The sequence below is a fragment of the Cibotium barometz genome, chromosome 64 (assembly GCF_041138505.1).
Source record: "Cibotium barometz isolate CiBa-2024 chromosome 64, ASM4113850v1, whole genome shotgun sequence".
Classification (NCBI taxonomy): Eukaryota; Viridiplantae; Streptophyta; class Polypodiopsida; order Cyatheales; family Cibotiaceae; genus Cibotium; species Cibotium barometz.
Genome location: NC_141109.1, coordinates 24,895,595 through 24,913,090, shown reverse-complemented (window position 1 = coordinate 24,913,090; position 17,496 = coordinate 24,895,595). Strand labels below are relative to the sequence as shown.

At 44.1% G+C, this 17,496-nt stretch overlaps 1 protein-coding gene across 7 annotated transcripts in view; it reads left to right on the top strand.

Moving 5' to 3' along the window:
• The first annotated feature begins 11,492 nt into the window (after nt 1-11,492).
• The window catches only part of LOC147603453 (uncharacterized), a 44,934-nt gene continuing 38,930 nt past the window's right edge, over nt 11,493-17,496 (top strand). For 4 of the 7 annotated variants that reach the window (XR_015265656.1, XM_086796994.1, XM_086796992.1 and 1 more), the window contains exon 1: nt 11,493-12,304. Coding sequence is in view for 6 of the 7 variants with exons in the window: in XM_086796994.1 (XP_086653120.1) it covers nt 12,030-12,304 (275 nt within the window). In the remaining variant the exon portion in view is untranslated. The remainder of the gene's footprint in view (nt 12,305-17,496) is intronic. The other 3 variants (XM_086796993.1, XM_086796990.1, XM_086796991.1) reach the window with 1 other exon arrangement.

Below are 17,496 nucleotides of genomic sequence, written 5' to 3'. Positions count from 1 at the left end.
TTGTAAAAATAAATGTTTAGTATTGGCCTACAGTGCCTTGGTTCAATAATATATAAATACCAATTTGTGGGAGAAGGCTAAGCACATTTTGGGGAGGGGGAGAATGTACCCATTCTTGTGTGTTGGGGAGGGGGAGAATGTACCCATTCTTGTGTGTTGAGTTATTTTTATTTATTTTATTTCTTTACTAAAGTTTATGTTAAATATTTTGAGCAATGGGTCTTATTGATGTGCATGTGTTTTTGTTTATGTTTATTTTTCTCTTCCTAGAAATTAGATCCTCACATGTCATGTATACTCGGACCCACTCTAAAGCTAAGATCTCTATAACGCAACATCAAGAGTTTGAATAGTAGTGCTTAAAGAGGTGGTCAATAGAGATTGAATTGAGTGTTGTGGGAATGAGAAAGGGATGTGTTGGGTTGACAAGATCTCATCTTTTTTATCCTTCTAAAATGTATAAATGACTCCTTTATTCCCTTCCTCATATGTAGTTAGAAGTCTATGTTAAGGAAATCTTGTGAGCTTAGGTATATACACACTGCATATTAGTGTACATGCATTTTCTTGCTCACGTATACACATCATCTGGCCATTTCTTTCCTACAATGGCTAGGTGTGTGACCATCTATGGTCCTAAGGTGGGAACAAAGCTTGTTATATGTTCAAGCCAAAGATATAATGAGATATCTCTGTCGTGGAATACAAGAACACTATACGCTCTCTAGCAAGAGGTTCACTCTACAGCCAATAACTTTGGGTGCAGGAAATATTAAGATTGAAGCTTAGACACTTGTTGATGGGATCGAGGGATATGGGTTGGATGAAGATGTTCAAGCATCATCAGGAACATGTACATATACAATACACCCAAACGCTTTCAAGTTAGACACATCTAGTCTTATGCCTGTAAACTTTTGTTCAAGAGTCATACCACGAATAGCTGCAGTGTGTGTCCTATTCAAAACAGCAGTTGCTACTACTTCTACCCAAAAGTAATGTGGCATATTCTTTTCAGCCATCAAGGCATGTGCCACTTCTGCAATGTGCCTGTTTTTCCTTTTTGCAACACCATTCTGTTGTGGAGTGTACCTACACGTAAAATGTGGATAAAGGGAAAAAGAAGGTTGAAGGAATTGGCATTACAGGCTATGAGTCATCAAGTTCAGAAAGTTTGGATGAGGAACTTGGCATACCAGTTTTACGCACACCTGGTGCAAGGCAGGGTAGATATGTGCCTCCACATGCTAGAGTGACAGGTGTTCAGAGTGATCCGCATGCATTGCATAGATTCCAAAGGGTCAAGTATCCAGTTGACAGGTTGACATATCGTGATTTTGCTATGCATTACGCATATATGACCTCTTACGTCGTTGAGCATGTGGAACCTACATGCTATACAGAAGCTATTGGGAAGCATGTATGGGAGAAGGCAATGGATGTTGAGATGGACGCTTTGGTTCAGAATGAAACATGGGATTTGGTTGCCTTACCACAAGGCAAAAATGTCATTCGTTGTAAATGGGTTTACAAAGTGAAATGCAAGTCAGATGGTTCCATTGAACGCCATAAAGCGAGATTGGTAGCTAAGGGTTATGCACAAACCCAAGGCTTGGGACTATGATGAAACATTTAGTCCAGTTGTTGCAAAGATGGGAACAGTGAGAGCAGTCATTGCTATGGCTGCAGCAAATGGTTGGGAAATGCATCAAATGGATGTGAAAAATGCATTTCTAAATGGTGATCTACAAGAGGAAGTTTATATGGCACACCCATAAGGATATGGTATCCCAAGGTATCCCACTCATGTATGCAGATTAAAAAATGCATCAAATGGATGTGAAAAATGCATTTCTAAATGGTGATCTACAAGAGGAAGTTTATATGGCACAGCTAGAAGGATATGTTTCAGTTGGACAGATGGTTGAGTAGGGTCAACCAGCAAGTGAGATTTAACCCTCAAGGATGTTTTGTGGAAGACTTAAAAAATAAGTGTCGCTTGGTTGCAAAGGGTAATAGAAATGGCAGAATGTTTACTTTGGATGTGAACATGCCTGAGATAAAGGCAGCCATGTTTGCGCATGGAACAGGTGTCATTGCAGATATTGACATATGGCACAAGCGCATTGGTCATGTGAATGTACAACGACTGAAGTCTATGCAGGCCGAAAATATTGTTTCAGGTTTGCCAAAGTTTAAGGTTGACGGTATGCATAAGGTATGTGAAGCATGCCAACTTGGTAAGTAAGCCAAACATGCTTTCCCACATGAAAAGCATGTTAGTGCAAGGCCAATGGATGTCATACATGTTAGTGCAAGGCCAATGGATGTCATATATTCAAATGTATGGGGAGGACCGACCAAGATTGCAAAAATTGTAGGTTGTAGATACTATGTTACATTCATTGATGACCACACTAGGAAAGTGTGGGTAGATTTCATGAAGGAGAAAAGTGAGGTATTTGCTCACTTTCAGAGATTTAAAGCCTCGGTCAAGAAGGAAGAAGACATGCAAATAAAATGCCTACTCCCAGTGCTCAGACTCTCATGCCTCAAGCGTCCTAACCATGGGCGTATAGTGCTACTCTCAGGCTCTGCTGGCCCAGACATAGAAATAGAACTTGCTTGTGGCAAGTTCACATGCACATCAGCATCAAGGGAATCAATGACACCCTCATCCTTTGCTTTGTACCAACTAGCAAGTTCATCAAACACCACATCTCGTGAAATAGCCACTTGCCTAGTTTGTGGATTGTAACATTTATATGCCTTGCAATCTTGTGCATATCCAACAAACACACACTTTTATGCCTTAGGATCCAACTTCCTCCTTCTCTCGTTAGGCACATGTACATAAGCTATGTATCCAAACACTTTGAGGTGTCTAATGTCTAGCCTAAAACGTCGTGTAAGCCGCATCTGGCGTACTTCCATGTCTGTTGTGTTTGTCTTATTAAGTATATACACTGCGGTGGCACATGCTTCTGCCCAATAATAGTCCGACATGCTCTTTTCATTGAGCATTGCCCTGGCCACATCACAAATGACTCTATTCTTTCTCTCAGCAACACCATTTTGCTGAGGTGTATACCTGCAAGTTAACTGTCTTCTTATGCTATGCTTTCTCAAGAAATGCTCAAAAGCATGTGAGGTGTATTCACCACCTCCATCTGTCCTCAAACATTTTATCCAAGAGCCATATTGCTTCTCTGCAAAAGCTTTGAAGTCCATAAACTTTCCCAACACTTCACTTTTCTCTCTAAGAAAGTAAATCCAAGTCATTCTGCTAAAATCATCAATGAATGTCACATAATATAAGCTGCCTTTAATGGATGGGTTTTGTGCAGGACCCCATACATCGCTATGAACTATCTCAAATGGCCTGCTATTCATGTTGGCTTCTCTAGGAAATGGCAACCTTGCCTGCTTTCCAAACTGACAGGCATCACAAACATGCATATTCCCATCATACTTGAATCTAGGCAGCCCACTAACAATGCCTCTTGCCTGCATGTTCTTTAGCCTTTGTATGTTCACATGTCCAATCCTTTTATGCCACATGTCACAAGTGGCCTGCTACTCATGTTGCCTGCTTTCCAAACTGACGAGCATCACAAACATGCATATTCCCATCCTACTTGAATCTAGGCAGCCCACTAACAATGCCTCTTGCCTGCATGTTCTTTAGCCTTTGTATGTTCACATGTACAATCCTTTTATGCCACATGTTAATGTCCAATCCTTTTATGCCACATGTTAATGTCCTGTACCACATTTCGGCTTTTAGAGAACATGGCTGATTTTAACTCAGGAATCCCAGCATCCAACTTAAATAACTTGTCTTCTTTCTTGCCTTTGGCAATGACTCTACATCCATTTTTGAAATCCTCAACGAAGCAACCATGCTCGTTGAAACGAACCTGTAAACCCTGTTCCACCATTTGACCAATTGAGGCCAAACTTTTTGTAATAGAAGGCACATACAAGACATCTGCCATAGATTTTGTTTCACCATTGTGCATAACCAATGGTACACTTCCAACATATGTGATAGCATGTTGGGTATTATCTCCTGTCTCCACATATCCTCACATCCATAGGCTTCATATGCTCAAACCATTTGCCATGACAAGTCATATAGTTTGATGCTCCAGAGTCCATATACCAAGTGTCATTACTTTCAGCATTTGTCAACATAGATCCCACAACATGTTTCATGGCAAACAAGTGATTTGCGCTGCCATCATTACTGCTTGATGCATAATTTTCACCATGTTGTGCATAATGTCCACCATGTTGTGCTCTACCCCCTCTCAAATCATTGCCATTATCATCATGGCTAGTAGATGCATCATGAAAGGAGTCACTGAGTTTGATTTCCTCAACAAGCAAGAAAAATCTGGTAAACCTGTACTCCGAACCGAGATGGATGTATCAAAAGACTTATACTCCTTGCCAAGACCACGCAAGGTAATGTCTACCAAATCATCATCAGGCACGGGGGCATTGATTGTTGCCAATGCATCTGTATACTTCTTTATCTCTTGTACATAATCATGGATGCTCCTTCCTTTCTGTTTCACATTATGAATCTGTTGTCTCAACAACTGAGACTTACGAGCACTAGTGTCTGTATCATATAGCTTTACCAATGTATCCCATGTATCCTTGGGATTTTCAGTATCAGGTATATGTATGAGTATAGCATCCGAGATACATATAGACAGGTAATGCAAAACTTTGTATGCTCTTTCTGACCATTGCTTGTGAGCTATAACGTGTTGCTGTGTAGGTTGTCGGGGTAATTCCGCCTCTGGCTCCGCACTTGTAATAAGATTCCAAAAACCTTTTCCCTTCAGAAAGCTTTTGATCCTGTACTTCCATGCCTGGAAGTTCTTCCTATCCAATTTTTCACCCACAATTTGTACTGGATTGTCAGACATATTTGCTCAATGCAAATGCACCTTCCGCACACGTCCAAATCTGTAAACGAGCCTTCCTCAGCTCAACCACACTCTAATAAGTGTTCCAGATACTCCAAAGTAGTCAATAAACTTCACTCTTGATGTAGAAAATCAAACTGATTACATCCAAATTGAGCTGACATGCGTAGTCCAAGGTACCCTGTTTTGACGCGCTTTCCAAGGCTCCAAATTGCAATGTAGTGATTCAATCAAGTGTGGATAACTTGCATTGACACCTAAACAAGCTCAATGTTGCATATCAACACCAACCAAGGTGCGTACATACCAATTTTGTCAAACCCCCTTCTTTGTTTTGAGAAAAACCAGTAAAAACCAGTAAAAACCAGTAGTAGAATTGCTCTAATGGGCACCTCAAGTAACCTCTAACACCACACGACCTTCTCGCCTCACCGTGTTGGGGCCGTCCCCTATGGGAGAACCAAAACCTCACCGATGGAGACAAAGACCACACCCTAAACCTCAACCTCAGCAATCCTTCACGGAGATCACCAAGAAGGAATGAGTACCCTATAGTACCCTAGCTAGTAGGGAAAGTTGACCACATCGTGAAGATCGGTTAACTGTGAGCAAGGACCTAGAGTTAGCAGCATAGCAAGACTATGGTGGGTGGTGTGAGGTGGGAATACTCAAGGAATATGCATCTTTATGGGGATGAGGTGCAAGGGAGCGGCATAGCACGGACCCATGTTAGGCACACGTAGAAGCACTCACGCACCGGGTAGGCACGTTAGGCCTCCAATGTCGCGAGTGAGGTTCACAGTGCCAAGTGCCCCCGGGGGATGCCCTCCCCACCTTGACAGTGAAAGTGCCGAAATGTGGAAACGGCGGATCGGCGAGCCGTGCCGTGCCGACGGGCTGAGACATGACCGGGCCAGTGGATCCTGGATGGAAGGCAAGTCCCGAGCCTATAGTCACTAGCCCGGGTGGAGCGGAATTGGACATCTAGCCGCGGGGCGGCCTTCCACAAACCAAGCTTCGTGACATGGCTCCACTAGCCCTCAAGCATGTCTCGTGTGTTTTCCTTGCGGGTCTCACCGATCACTCGCCTTCGTGCCCAGCCCGACTCCCATGGCCTAGGCTCGGGACTTGCCTTCCATCCATGATCAACCGGCTCGACCGGTCTCAGCCCATCCGCTGTTTCCACCGTTTCAGTCCCATTTCCACGTTTTGGCACTTTCACCGTCAAGGCGCGGAGGGCACCTCTCGGGGGCACTTGGCACTGTGAACGTCACTCGCAACGTGGGAGGCCTAACGTGCCTACCCGGTGCGTGAGTGCTTCTACGTGTGCCTAACATGGGTCCGTGCTACGTCACTCCCTTGCACCTCATCCCCATAAAGATGCATATTCCTTGGCATAGGCTAGCATACCCCCAAGGCACCAAGGGCCTTGGATAGTATTCCCACCTCACAGGTAGTGGAGAGTGATTACACATACAAAATGAGGATTAGATTACTATCTTGAACCATCACAAAGTACATGCTTTTGTAGGCTAAGAGCCTTATCTTATGATTATTTTTCAGATTTTGGGGGACATCTTGGGCAGAGAACCCTGACTCAAACACAAAACACACCAAAATTAAAAGTTGAAGTAGAACCCCCCCTCGATGCCGATCATGTCACCCTCTTTGTGGCAAGATAGATGATGATAGTAATGATATAGAAGCTCATGTTTGTGTAGAAGCATGTGCCGATGTTGTAAGGGCAGCAGCAGGTGAAGTCCAAAATAAATGCATGAAGCCCAAAAATGGTGGCCCTCTCTTCCCCATGTGAACACCCTCTCGTAGAGGACTTTCACACTCGAGCCTTTGCGCCGTGTTGCCCTACTCCACCATTGGGTGGCTCTATTGGTTGGTGCTCGAGCGCTTCTCCATATATGGGAGCAGGTGGGTGGAGGCTCTATTGGCGAAGGTAGTTGGCATGATTGCTTGCTATTTAACTGCATGCGAGAGAGTGGAGCTCAAGCGAGCGGAGTAGCCGAGTGCGGAAGCGCTAGTTGGCAGCCGTCGCGCTGATGGGCTAAGCAAAATCTACCAACAGTGCAGTAGAGCAATTGGTGAAGCGTGTGTGTGTTTGGGGTAAGGTCTCGTGATCGAGTATTACTTCCAACTCTCCGTAAGGACACTGCTTGGTACAAATAAAAATCTCGCATTACCAAAAAAAAAAAATCAACTCCTAAATAAGTTGCTGACGTGGCTACGTGTGGCACTCAAATACAAATGACCAGGTACAAATGCCGATAATAAATGGAGGCACATAAGGTATATGCTTAGCATGATGACTAACGAAAGTTAATTTTAAAAAAATGATGGTGTCTATAGCAAACTGAAATGTTGATGGCGATGGTAGTAGGTCTATGGGATTGTAGGCTCTAATACCATTTGTGAGCAAGGACCTAGGGCTAGCAACATAACAAGACTATGGTGGGTGTAGCTCCATGGTGGAGAGTGGATGAGAGAGAGAGAGAGAGAGAGAGAGAGAGAGAGAGAGAGATGTATACTCAACAGAGAGCAAATGACTGCTCATACAAAATGAGGATTAGATTAGTGTATTGAACCATCACAAAGTACATGCTTTTATAGGCTTAGAAGCTCATCTTATGACCCAAAGAAATCACAAAGTACATGCTTGTATTGAACCATCACAAAGTACATGCTTTTATAGGCTTAGAAGCTCATCTTATGACCCAAAGAAATCACAAACATAGAGAGAAAAGATGACACATGTCCTACTTGCCTTATCTAGATATAAGGGAGTGTTCACACTTAAGCAGGTGTTCACACACACATACATATGAATAAGGAGACACACATAGGGTGGATACATACACACATAACAAACGTAAGTACACATTCACACGGGTACACACAAGAGACTCCGAAATGCCCGATAGTATAGATATATGTACACGGGTGTCTACGTCCTCTTTGGGCCTTCTCTTATCGTGCACAGTTGGTTGTTACCTTGAGGCGTGCCCTCCATTTTTTGTTGTCAATTGTTTTTCCTCTTTTTTCTTGTGGATTGGAAAGAGCATGTCCTAGGTGTGAGAGATCCATAATAGCGCTTCAACCTGCTACAATTGAAGTATCCTTCCATCTCAATCCCATCCAAAGCCTCGATCTTAATTGCACCTTAAGGAGCAATATCTATCACTCAATAGTGACCTTGGCCTCACATGGAAGATTAGATACTAGTTGGGGGATCTCAAGGTGGGTGTGCTTACCAAAGCCTTCTTTAGTTTCTTCTATGCACATTGGCATTCGTCTATCCATTCAAAGACAATCAGCAGGTTATACAAAGGTATGCTACCCTCATCTTAACTTAGAGCCTTGTGATGGCATTTAGGGGGACTATGTGAATGAGTCTCCTTGTACACTCAAAAAGTTAACGCTCATCAAAGTGGAAGCAAATGCTTTTGCCTCCACGGGAGCGATTGTCTCTTTGCACTTCTAGCATGTACCTCCATATCTGCACTTCTATCATGTAAATAGTGTGGAAATATAGCAAGGTGCTCTTGACATTTATCGTCAAATGTGGGATATATTTGGAAAATTGAATCATTTAAATAATCATGTTTTTAGATTAGTAAATCCGTGATTGTGCTAGAGGATCTATAACTTGTTGCTATTTTCAATTAATCTCATTTAAGGCCATGTTCATCAACTTCTAGCGATCTCATAAAGTCAACTTGCTAATAAAAATACACAGTTAGGGAGGGTATAGGTCAAGGACATATAGTCATTTCAAGGTCAAAGAAATAATATATCGAGGGTTTTATTAGGTCCTATACCATGATACATTTTATTAAAGACTCATATTATACTTTTCAACAATAACACTTATCAAACTATATTTTTAAGAAACAAGATTAATTCTGAATTTAGGGCTAGGTGATTAGGAGATAGAGTGTTAATTTTCTACACCAAACATCCCTTTTATTGCATGTATGAGAAGCCTATACCATGGGTAACACATCTATGCAATCCATATGAGAAGCCTATACCATGGGCAACACATTTATGCAATCCATATGAGAAGAGGTGAAGGATAAGAATTTTGTTGCTCGTTCCGTTATAGAAATCCCATTATGTTTTCCATTAGCTAAGGTTGGAGTTATTTGTTTTGCCCAAAAGTCCTTCCTTTTGCTTTTTCTTTGCCCAAAGGTCCAAGCTGCTGCCTTGTTGCCTAGATGTCCGTCCCGTTATGTTGTTAGATTTGCCTCCTTCCATAAGTTGAGGTTGGAGTTATGCTATTTGTTTTGCCCAAGGTTCCTCCCTTTTGCTTTTTCTTTGGCCAAAGGTCCAAGCCTTGTTCCCTAGGTGTCCTTTTCTTCATGGTTTGTGTTGCATGCTTTTTCCTTCCCCTTTGTTGTTTAATTTTTTCTCTAAGCTCCAAATGTATGACCTTCTCTTTGTTATTCCAATTCCTTGAAGCTTACTTTTCTCTTCCCCATGTGAGTGTACTGAAGCTCTGCTCTGATACCATTGAAATGTTTTGGATGATGTTATTTTGGGTCCTTTTTTCAAACTAAGGTTTATAAGTGACCATGACCACTACAACCACTTTGTTTTTTTATTTGGGAGAGGGGAGGGTCTTTCCACTCATATTATTCACATCAATAGCTAAAGGAGCAAAATGAGATGGAGAAAGCAATATTTGACTATGATCTCAAATTGTTTATTAAGTACACTAATGTCTCCAATAGTGTATGAGTTAAAACCTCCACTATATTATGCAAGATAGTGGGATGGGAGAGAGCTCTTTGATGTACGTAGTAGTGTCAGCAAGGTTGTTAAGGGTTACAACTTTTATTTGATCCATGGGGTGGTAGGATTCAACCATAGTTTTCCTTAAAAAATATGACATGGTGTTGATACAAGGCTTGCATAACATTGTAGTACAATGATTATCTTTAGACACGAGTATTGAGAGCTAAGGGATAATTCTATGGCATGTGAAAAATCTTTCCCCTAATTAAAGGTAATTATTTGGGCTGGTATCATAACAACATAGACTTGCCCCATAGGAAAGTTTGTCCATGGTAAGGGTGGCATCAAGGTGTAGCCACGATTTAATGGCCTTTTTAAAATAAATTAAAAATTATGAAGGTCACTTATGGTTAGGAACTCAATTGTGGCAAGGGTTGATGTCTCAATTAGTGAGTTTACTCAATTTTTAAAATTGTATACATAAATTTAAGATTTGATACATTCAATAACCCTCCCTCCTCTCTCTCTAACAAAGAGAGTGTTTTTTTTGGCTGTGGTATCTTGATGGTATGTATTTTTAGCTTTCCTTTAAAAAGATAGTTCTGAGATACTTCTCAACAATGAGTAGTAGAAAATAACAATTTTATCTCCCCTGCTCTCTCTCTAAACAAAGGTAGGTCCTTACAATAGAGAACTTATTGCTTAGATAATGCCACTTTTTGGTTTTGAGAAGTATTAATCAAATTTCTCTCTTTCTCTCGGTTCCTTACTGCTTTCTCTTTCTTATCCATTGCATCTCTCTCTCTCTCTCTCTCTCTTTCAACTTCTCTCTCTCATCTCTTTGTCTCTCTCTTTCTAGTTCTCACTTTCTCATCCACTTGGTCTCTCTCTCTCTCTCTCTCTCTCTACTTTTCTGTCTATCTCATCCACTTGGTCTCTCTCTCTCTCTCTCTCTCTCTCTCTCTCTCTCTCTCTAGGTTTTGCTCTTTCTTATCCATTTCTTCTCTCTTTCTGTTCTCTCTCTCTCTCTCTCTCTCTCTCTCTCTCTCTCTCTCTCTCTAGGTTTCGCTCTTTCTTATCCATTTATTCTCTCTTTCTGTTCTCTCTCTCTATCTCTCCTCCTATATATCTTTTTCTCATTTACTATTTTCACTTGCTCTTCTTTCCTTTTCTCTCTCTCTCCCCCCCCGGCCCGCCCCCCAGTTCTCTTTTTCTAATTTACTAGTACTTCTTCCTCTCTCTCTCTCTCTCTCTCTCTCTCTCTCTCTCTCTCTATGCAGAAAGCTGGAAATCCTTGATACCCCCTTCGTCGAGGCATGGAGGGTGGGCAAAGACACCACCAAGGAACGCACACTCATCCTCAAGTTTGCGGGGTTGGAGGCGAGGCACACATTACTTACCAAAAGGCAGTCTCACTAAAAGGAGAAAAGACTTACCTCAAAGATGATCTCACACTAGCACAGGTGGCACAGAGGAGGGAGTGCAGGCTACACATCTTAGATGCATGGAAGGCAGGGAAATGGGTAGTGTACAAAGATAGGAGGGTGATCATCATCGAGCGACGTGCCCAATGATGGTGTAAGACCTATGAAACCAAGCTAGAGATTGCAGTTTGGAACTGCAATGGCGCCTTGAGGTCATAGGAATTTTCGCCAGATATATATATATATATATATTTTTAAGGTACAAGAAATTTTAAAAACACACACACACACACCCAGCCTCCGTGAGGTGAAGGCGACCCCGCCGGGATGAGAGCCATCGTACATGCTTATAATCAACCCATCAAGGGTAGGTACCTAACGAGGCCCCCAAGACTTGAATAGAGGACTTTGGGAGGATAGACCAATGTTCTACCAGATGAGCTAGCACTCGTTGGGTCTCTTCTCTGACAAAATTCGAAGCTAATATACTACGAGATGTTACGTCCGCCTTTCACTCTGCTTTGACACCACGCCAAGGCAATCCCTTTCGACCCACGCTAACGAAAAGCACCAACTGCATCGTGACTCGATCTGCAAGCTGCAGTTCACGCTGATGATAATTTTCGCTTAGAATCCGGCTCTGTTTCTCTTCGAAGGAAGCCATTTCAGTTGCTGCCAGGGGTTCTGCAGGATTCCTAGGGTTTCAAGAGTTTCTGCAAGGGTTGTGGCAAGTTTTTCTGAAGGCTGCTATAATCCCCACAGCACCATGTTTTCCGCTTACGAGCAGGGCCAGGTCAGCGTTCTAGGGGGCTTCTACATAAGACACAGAAAATGTTAGGGTTTCCTGCAGTTTTTGCAACGGAGTACGACAAGAGCACATGGCAGGATGGCAGGGTTTCCCCGATGAAGGAGCATGCTAGGTTTTCTGATAGAAAGGGAAGGTATCTTGAAGGAGTATGCTAGGGATTCTGCTGCCCTTCTGCCAAAGAGTCATCTTGTGCAGAGAAGAAAGGGGATTTTTTCTGTCGAACTGAATGCTATCCGAGGCATCAAAATGCGAAATCGGAGGATAGTCACATGGTCTCGCATCGGAAAATCAGTTCAAGCCCCCACTGCCCACTGTGCGCTTCTCTGCTTCACACTCCTCTTGGTCTCCAAAATCACTTCCCAGACTCGCCTCTCCTGGTGGTACGTGCAAAAAAGTCTAACCCTCAACTATTTTTCTTAAGTTTCTACACTCGACAATCATCAAGAGGTAATGCTGTCAGAGATGATACAGCCTTATAGAGCTAATGCTTTTATTAAGAGTTAACGCTATTATTATGTCATCAAGAGTTGATTCTGTCATTAAGAGTTGAAGGTATTGCCATGGTTGGCGTCTAGCACCCCATCATCATCCATGCCATAAGTTAGGAGTGGACGCTAGCTCACCAAAGGAATTATCATAGAAGAGGATACGGTTATGCCTCACACTGGGATTGTCAGGGCCCTTCATGCTTGAAATAGTTTGTAAGGTTTGTGCCTCCAATCCCCCCTCTTTCCCTTTACCCCTCTCCTGCCGAAGAAAAACAGGGTCCATCAGTCTGTTGGCCTTGAAACGGTAGCAGCCACAATTTCAACCTCTATCTAAGATCAGGTCAACTACCTGTAGGAGGTGAGACCAGATGAAGTGTGGTCGTCATCAACATGCTGCCTGCCGGTCCATGTTCTGGAGAGACCAGCTGCGGCACGGTCCCTTTTCTGTTTTTCTGGTAGAGCACTCTTTCTAGCAGTCAATCCCTAGACCAACTTGATATTTCTGCACCCCTCAGGATTTGTGTGGTCTGATAGTACATAAAACCCCGGGATTTTGGCACTTTAGCCCTCTCTTTCCTCCTCAATATTGAGATAGAGACTGAGTGGGATGAGCAACTCGCACTGTGAGAACATGTGATATCCTTTGCCAGGAGCTTCAGGGCGATGCAAGTACCCAGTGATCTGGAGTTCTGGATCGTGGGCATGCATGGAGTTAGATTAGTTATGGAAAGGAGGACTGCTTGAAACAGAGGGTCATTTTTTCATCTTTTTCACCAGTTTCTTCTTGTTGGAGAAGAGCTTCCTTAGGTACTATGCATTGCAGGAAGACACTAATACATCTACAAGGCTATGCGTTGCAGGAAGACACTAATACATCTACAAGGCTGTGGGGCTCTGGTGTTGGTCCAACAGCCCTACTGTGTGTAATATGCCTCCAAGCACTAAAAAAGGTCGGCATCGCAAGGTATAAAGACTCTGTAGAAAAGATGGGGTCCATTTGCTCAAACTCCATACCATGAGTTACCCAATGCTGTACATAAGTACACACCACTGAGGTGGGCATCGCAAGATGAAAGGATTCCACATCCCCCTCTGAAAAAAAAATGTCATTAGATTGGTACAAGCCCAACCTGATTCTGATCCAAATCCAAAAAACTCTGGAAGTACCAGTGTGCCCTAGGCACGGTTAGCAACAACAGATCCAAAACATCTCACTGGGTCCAAAAAACCATCCTCCAAAACAACAAACCTGTAGAACTGGCAGGGGGAGGGGTTGTTAGCAGTCATCTCCTATCTTTATATTTACACCAGGGCCTCTGTTGTGGGTGTGCCCGCCCAATTTAGGTGTTTTCTCATTTTTCCCCACTCTCCATATTTTTCCCTATTTTTCCAGGTGTGGGAGGTTGTATTGGACCTGTTGGCTGTACCAGATGCTAGCCGACTAGTCACTGGCTGCCCCAACTTTTCCTGTGTGCTGGCCGACTGCATATTGCTGGCCAACTGGAGGGAAATCTGGTCGTGGGACTTTTTGCTGCTGTCGGTTGTCTTTTCTACAGGCCGACTGGCTGATGGGGGCCATATAAAATGGCCCCTTGCCCCCCACACTTCTGTATTCAGTATTCGGGATTTTCTCTTGTGTATATAGCAGAGTTATATGCTTCTCTCTCTCTCTCTCTCTCTCTCTCTCTCTCTCTCTCTCTCTTCTCTGCGTTTTTCTGCTGTGCATTTGCTCTAGTGTTTTCAGATCTTGTCTTCATCTCCACTGCATATTTTGACATGGTATCAGAGCTCTAGACTCTTGGAAGATCTTGGGAACAGTGTGAGCAAGAGGGAGGCTGTTTGTGTTGCTGATTGGAGGACTGTTGGGAAGACGAGAAGCAAGCGGAAGGCGGGCTGATTTGCTGGACAGCCACTTGTAGGTTTAGTTCTTCATTTTTTTCCACCCACCCTCCCTTTTTAGTTACACCCTCGCAATGGCAGATTTACTTGAGATGGCTAAGAAGCACGTGAAGATCTCGACACTCCCCACGTTCCCAGTGGACCGTCAGTTGGACGGGAACAACTACTATGGAAGGTAATGATGGAATCTGTTTTTGGAGTCTTACGACCTTGCTGATTTCATTGTTGTTGGGGTTCCAAGGTCGGAGTTAGAGCACCATAGGTAATCAATCACATCAAGCATATGACACTGGCCAGAGGTAGTTGGAAACATTTGGCTTCTCTCTACAACAGGGTATCGCCCATGACAAGAATCTCCTTGGAAGTTCAGATGCGGGTGATGAATCCTGCAAAGTCGTCGATGATGCGGGAGCACATTAACGAGCTGCAGGCTCTTCAGCAGAGGAAGTTCTCCAGGTAGGGAAAGAGATCGTCAGAGGATATGGCCATAACGTTGCTGTCACATTTGCCCTCTCAGTACTCAGCCTTTTACTCTTCGTTGATTACCAGTGGAAGGCTCAGCACCATCACATGGGAGGAGCTTGTGCCCATGGTCTTGGACCAAGAGGAAAGATTCACGAACCCTCCACAGGGCGGAGGTTCTGAGGCCTTAACTGGCCAACGGTTGAAAGGCCGTAATAACAAGGGCAAAGGGAAGGCTTCACCGGAAAAGTCTTTTGAGAAGAAGCCCGACTCAGACTGCAAGAAACTGAAGGCAGAGAGGACCCGTAATGATTGTGGCGAGAAAGGCCACTATTGTTGGCAGTGTCCCAAGCGGAGCACCGAGAAGAGTGCCGAATCCTCAGCAGCATTTGTGAAGACTCCAGCTTTTGTGCACCTGGAGGTTATGGACACCGGTGTTTCATTTTCTTCATGCAAGGAGGAGATTGGAGGACTCTCCGCTATGGATACTCGGGAGTGGATTCTAGAGAGCGGTGCTTCTAGGCACATGACTCCTTCTCGCATGGCTTTACAGGATCTTTGCGGGTATTCTGGTCACATCCTGACTGGGGATACATCCACTATCCCAGTACATAGTCAAAGCAGGTTGGAGATAGTTCCCGATGGCAGAGGGGGGAAGCATTCCTCCCAAGTGTTGTATGTTCCATCACTTGGTTTTCATTTGTTGTCAGCGCATCAAGTTTGCAAGACTGGCATACGGGTGGAGTTTGATGAGCATTTTGTTGCTCTCCGGGACAATGCAACAGGCTAGGTAGTTTGGGAAGGCGGAGTGGAGAATGGAGTTTACAAACTTTCAGCACACTCTCTCTCCCAGGTTCTTAGTTTTGTGATGAGTGGCAGTCTGGTAATGGCCACTTAAGAGTGGATACGCTGCAAGTGCAGGCTTTCCCGGACCAGATGGTGGATGGCTTTCCAGACGATGGCAGCAGCAGTTGGCAGGAACTTTCCAGTACAAATGTTGGTAGTTCTTGTGTTCGACAGTCAAAGGAAACTTTACAGGTAACCTGTGCTCTGATGTCTTGTAGCATTCGGGACAAAGAAATTCTTGTAGTTGAGGAAGCTCTTTCCACGGGGACCTATTGGAAGGCCAGGCAGGTGGCAGTTGATTACTTGCAGGAGGAAATGGATGTTGCACATTCTCCAGGCTTTGTGGTTCCGGATTCAGAGGGGGTGGTTTACAGGTTTTCGAAGGCCTTGAGTGGTCTTCAGCAGGTTTCTAGGACTTGGCATCCCACCGTAACAGTTGTTGATCCTTGTGAGCAGTATGATGTCTCCTTGACTCGGAAGCAAAATGGTTCATGGATCTGGTTGCTGAAAACCAGATTGGACGGGAGCTTCCTGATGAGGTTGTTGAGCTCATGTTTGCAGAGGACTCTTTGGGAGGTAGGATTGTGTATCTTGTGGTTTCTGCAGCATGCGAAGGATCTTGGACTCTTTTACACAGGAGGGGGATTAATGGATGGAGTCAGACTCCAAGGATGGAGTGACTTAGAGTGGGAAGGAGATCCAGACACGAGGAGATCCACATCAGGCTACAGTTTTTCCCTTGGCTGAGGAGCGGTTTCATGGAGCAGTAAGAGGCAGCCAGCTATTGCCTTGTCATCGACAGAGGCGGACTATTGGGCTGCTTGTGGTGCTGCTTGCGAGGTTGTGTGGCTGTGGAGGTTACTTGGCGAGATTGGGTTTTCCACAGAACTAGAAGGAACCCATTGTCATCCAGTGTGATAACCAGAGCTGTATAGCTATTGCTCGGAATCCAGTCTTCCATGCCTAGACCAAGCACATAGAGATACAATATCACTTTGTTCGTGAGAAGATCTTGCCTAGTGACATCTTGCTTCTTTATTATTCGACAGAGGACAATGCGACGGACCTCTTCAGGAAGTCTCTACCTCAGGCTATGCTCCGGCGGCACTCCAGCTCATTGGAGTTGGTTCCACATCATCTAGGAGCTGAGAGGGGGTGTTAGCAGTCATCTCTTGTCTGTATATTTACACCAGGGCCGCTGTTGTGGGTGTGCCCGCCCGATTTAGGTGTTTTCTCATCTTTCCCCACTCTCCATATTTTTCCCTATTTTTCCAGGTGTGGGAGGCTGTATTGGACTTGTCGGCTGTACCAGATGCTGGCCGACTGGTCACTGGCTGCCCCCGACTTTTCCTGTGTGCTGGCCGACTGGAGGGAAATCTGGTCGTGGGACTTTTTGTTGCTGTCGGCTGTCTTTTCTACAAGCCGACTGGTTGATGGGGGTCATATAAAATGGTCCCTTGCCCCCCACACTTCTGTATTCGGTATTTGGGATTTTCTCTTGTGTATATAGTAGAGTTATACGCTTCTCTCTCTCTCTCTCTCTCTCTCTCTCTCTCTATTTCTGTGTTTTTCTGCAGTGCACTTGCTCTAGTATTTTCACATCTTGTCTCCATCTTTGCTGCATATTCTGACAGGGGCATCCTTAGAAGCATCACAAAGAGAGGCAAAGGTAGACTCCTCACAATGAGGAAGGGAAGCAGGAATATAAACTGCAGTGGTAACAAAGTCCTCAAAAGCATCACTGAGAGCAGAAGACTGTTTCATAAGTAGAATCAGATCCCAAGAATCAGCAACAAACAAGTGATCCATGTGAAAGGATCATACCTCACAGGCAAAACACCCTCCTTTCTCTGCAAACATTGCAATGAACACAGGCG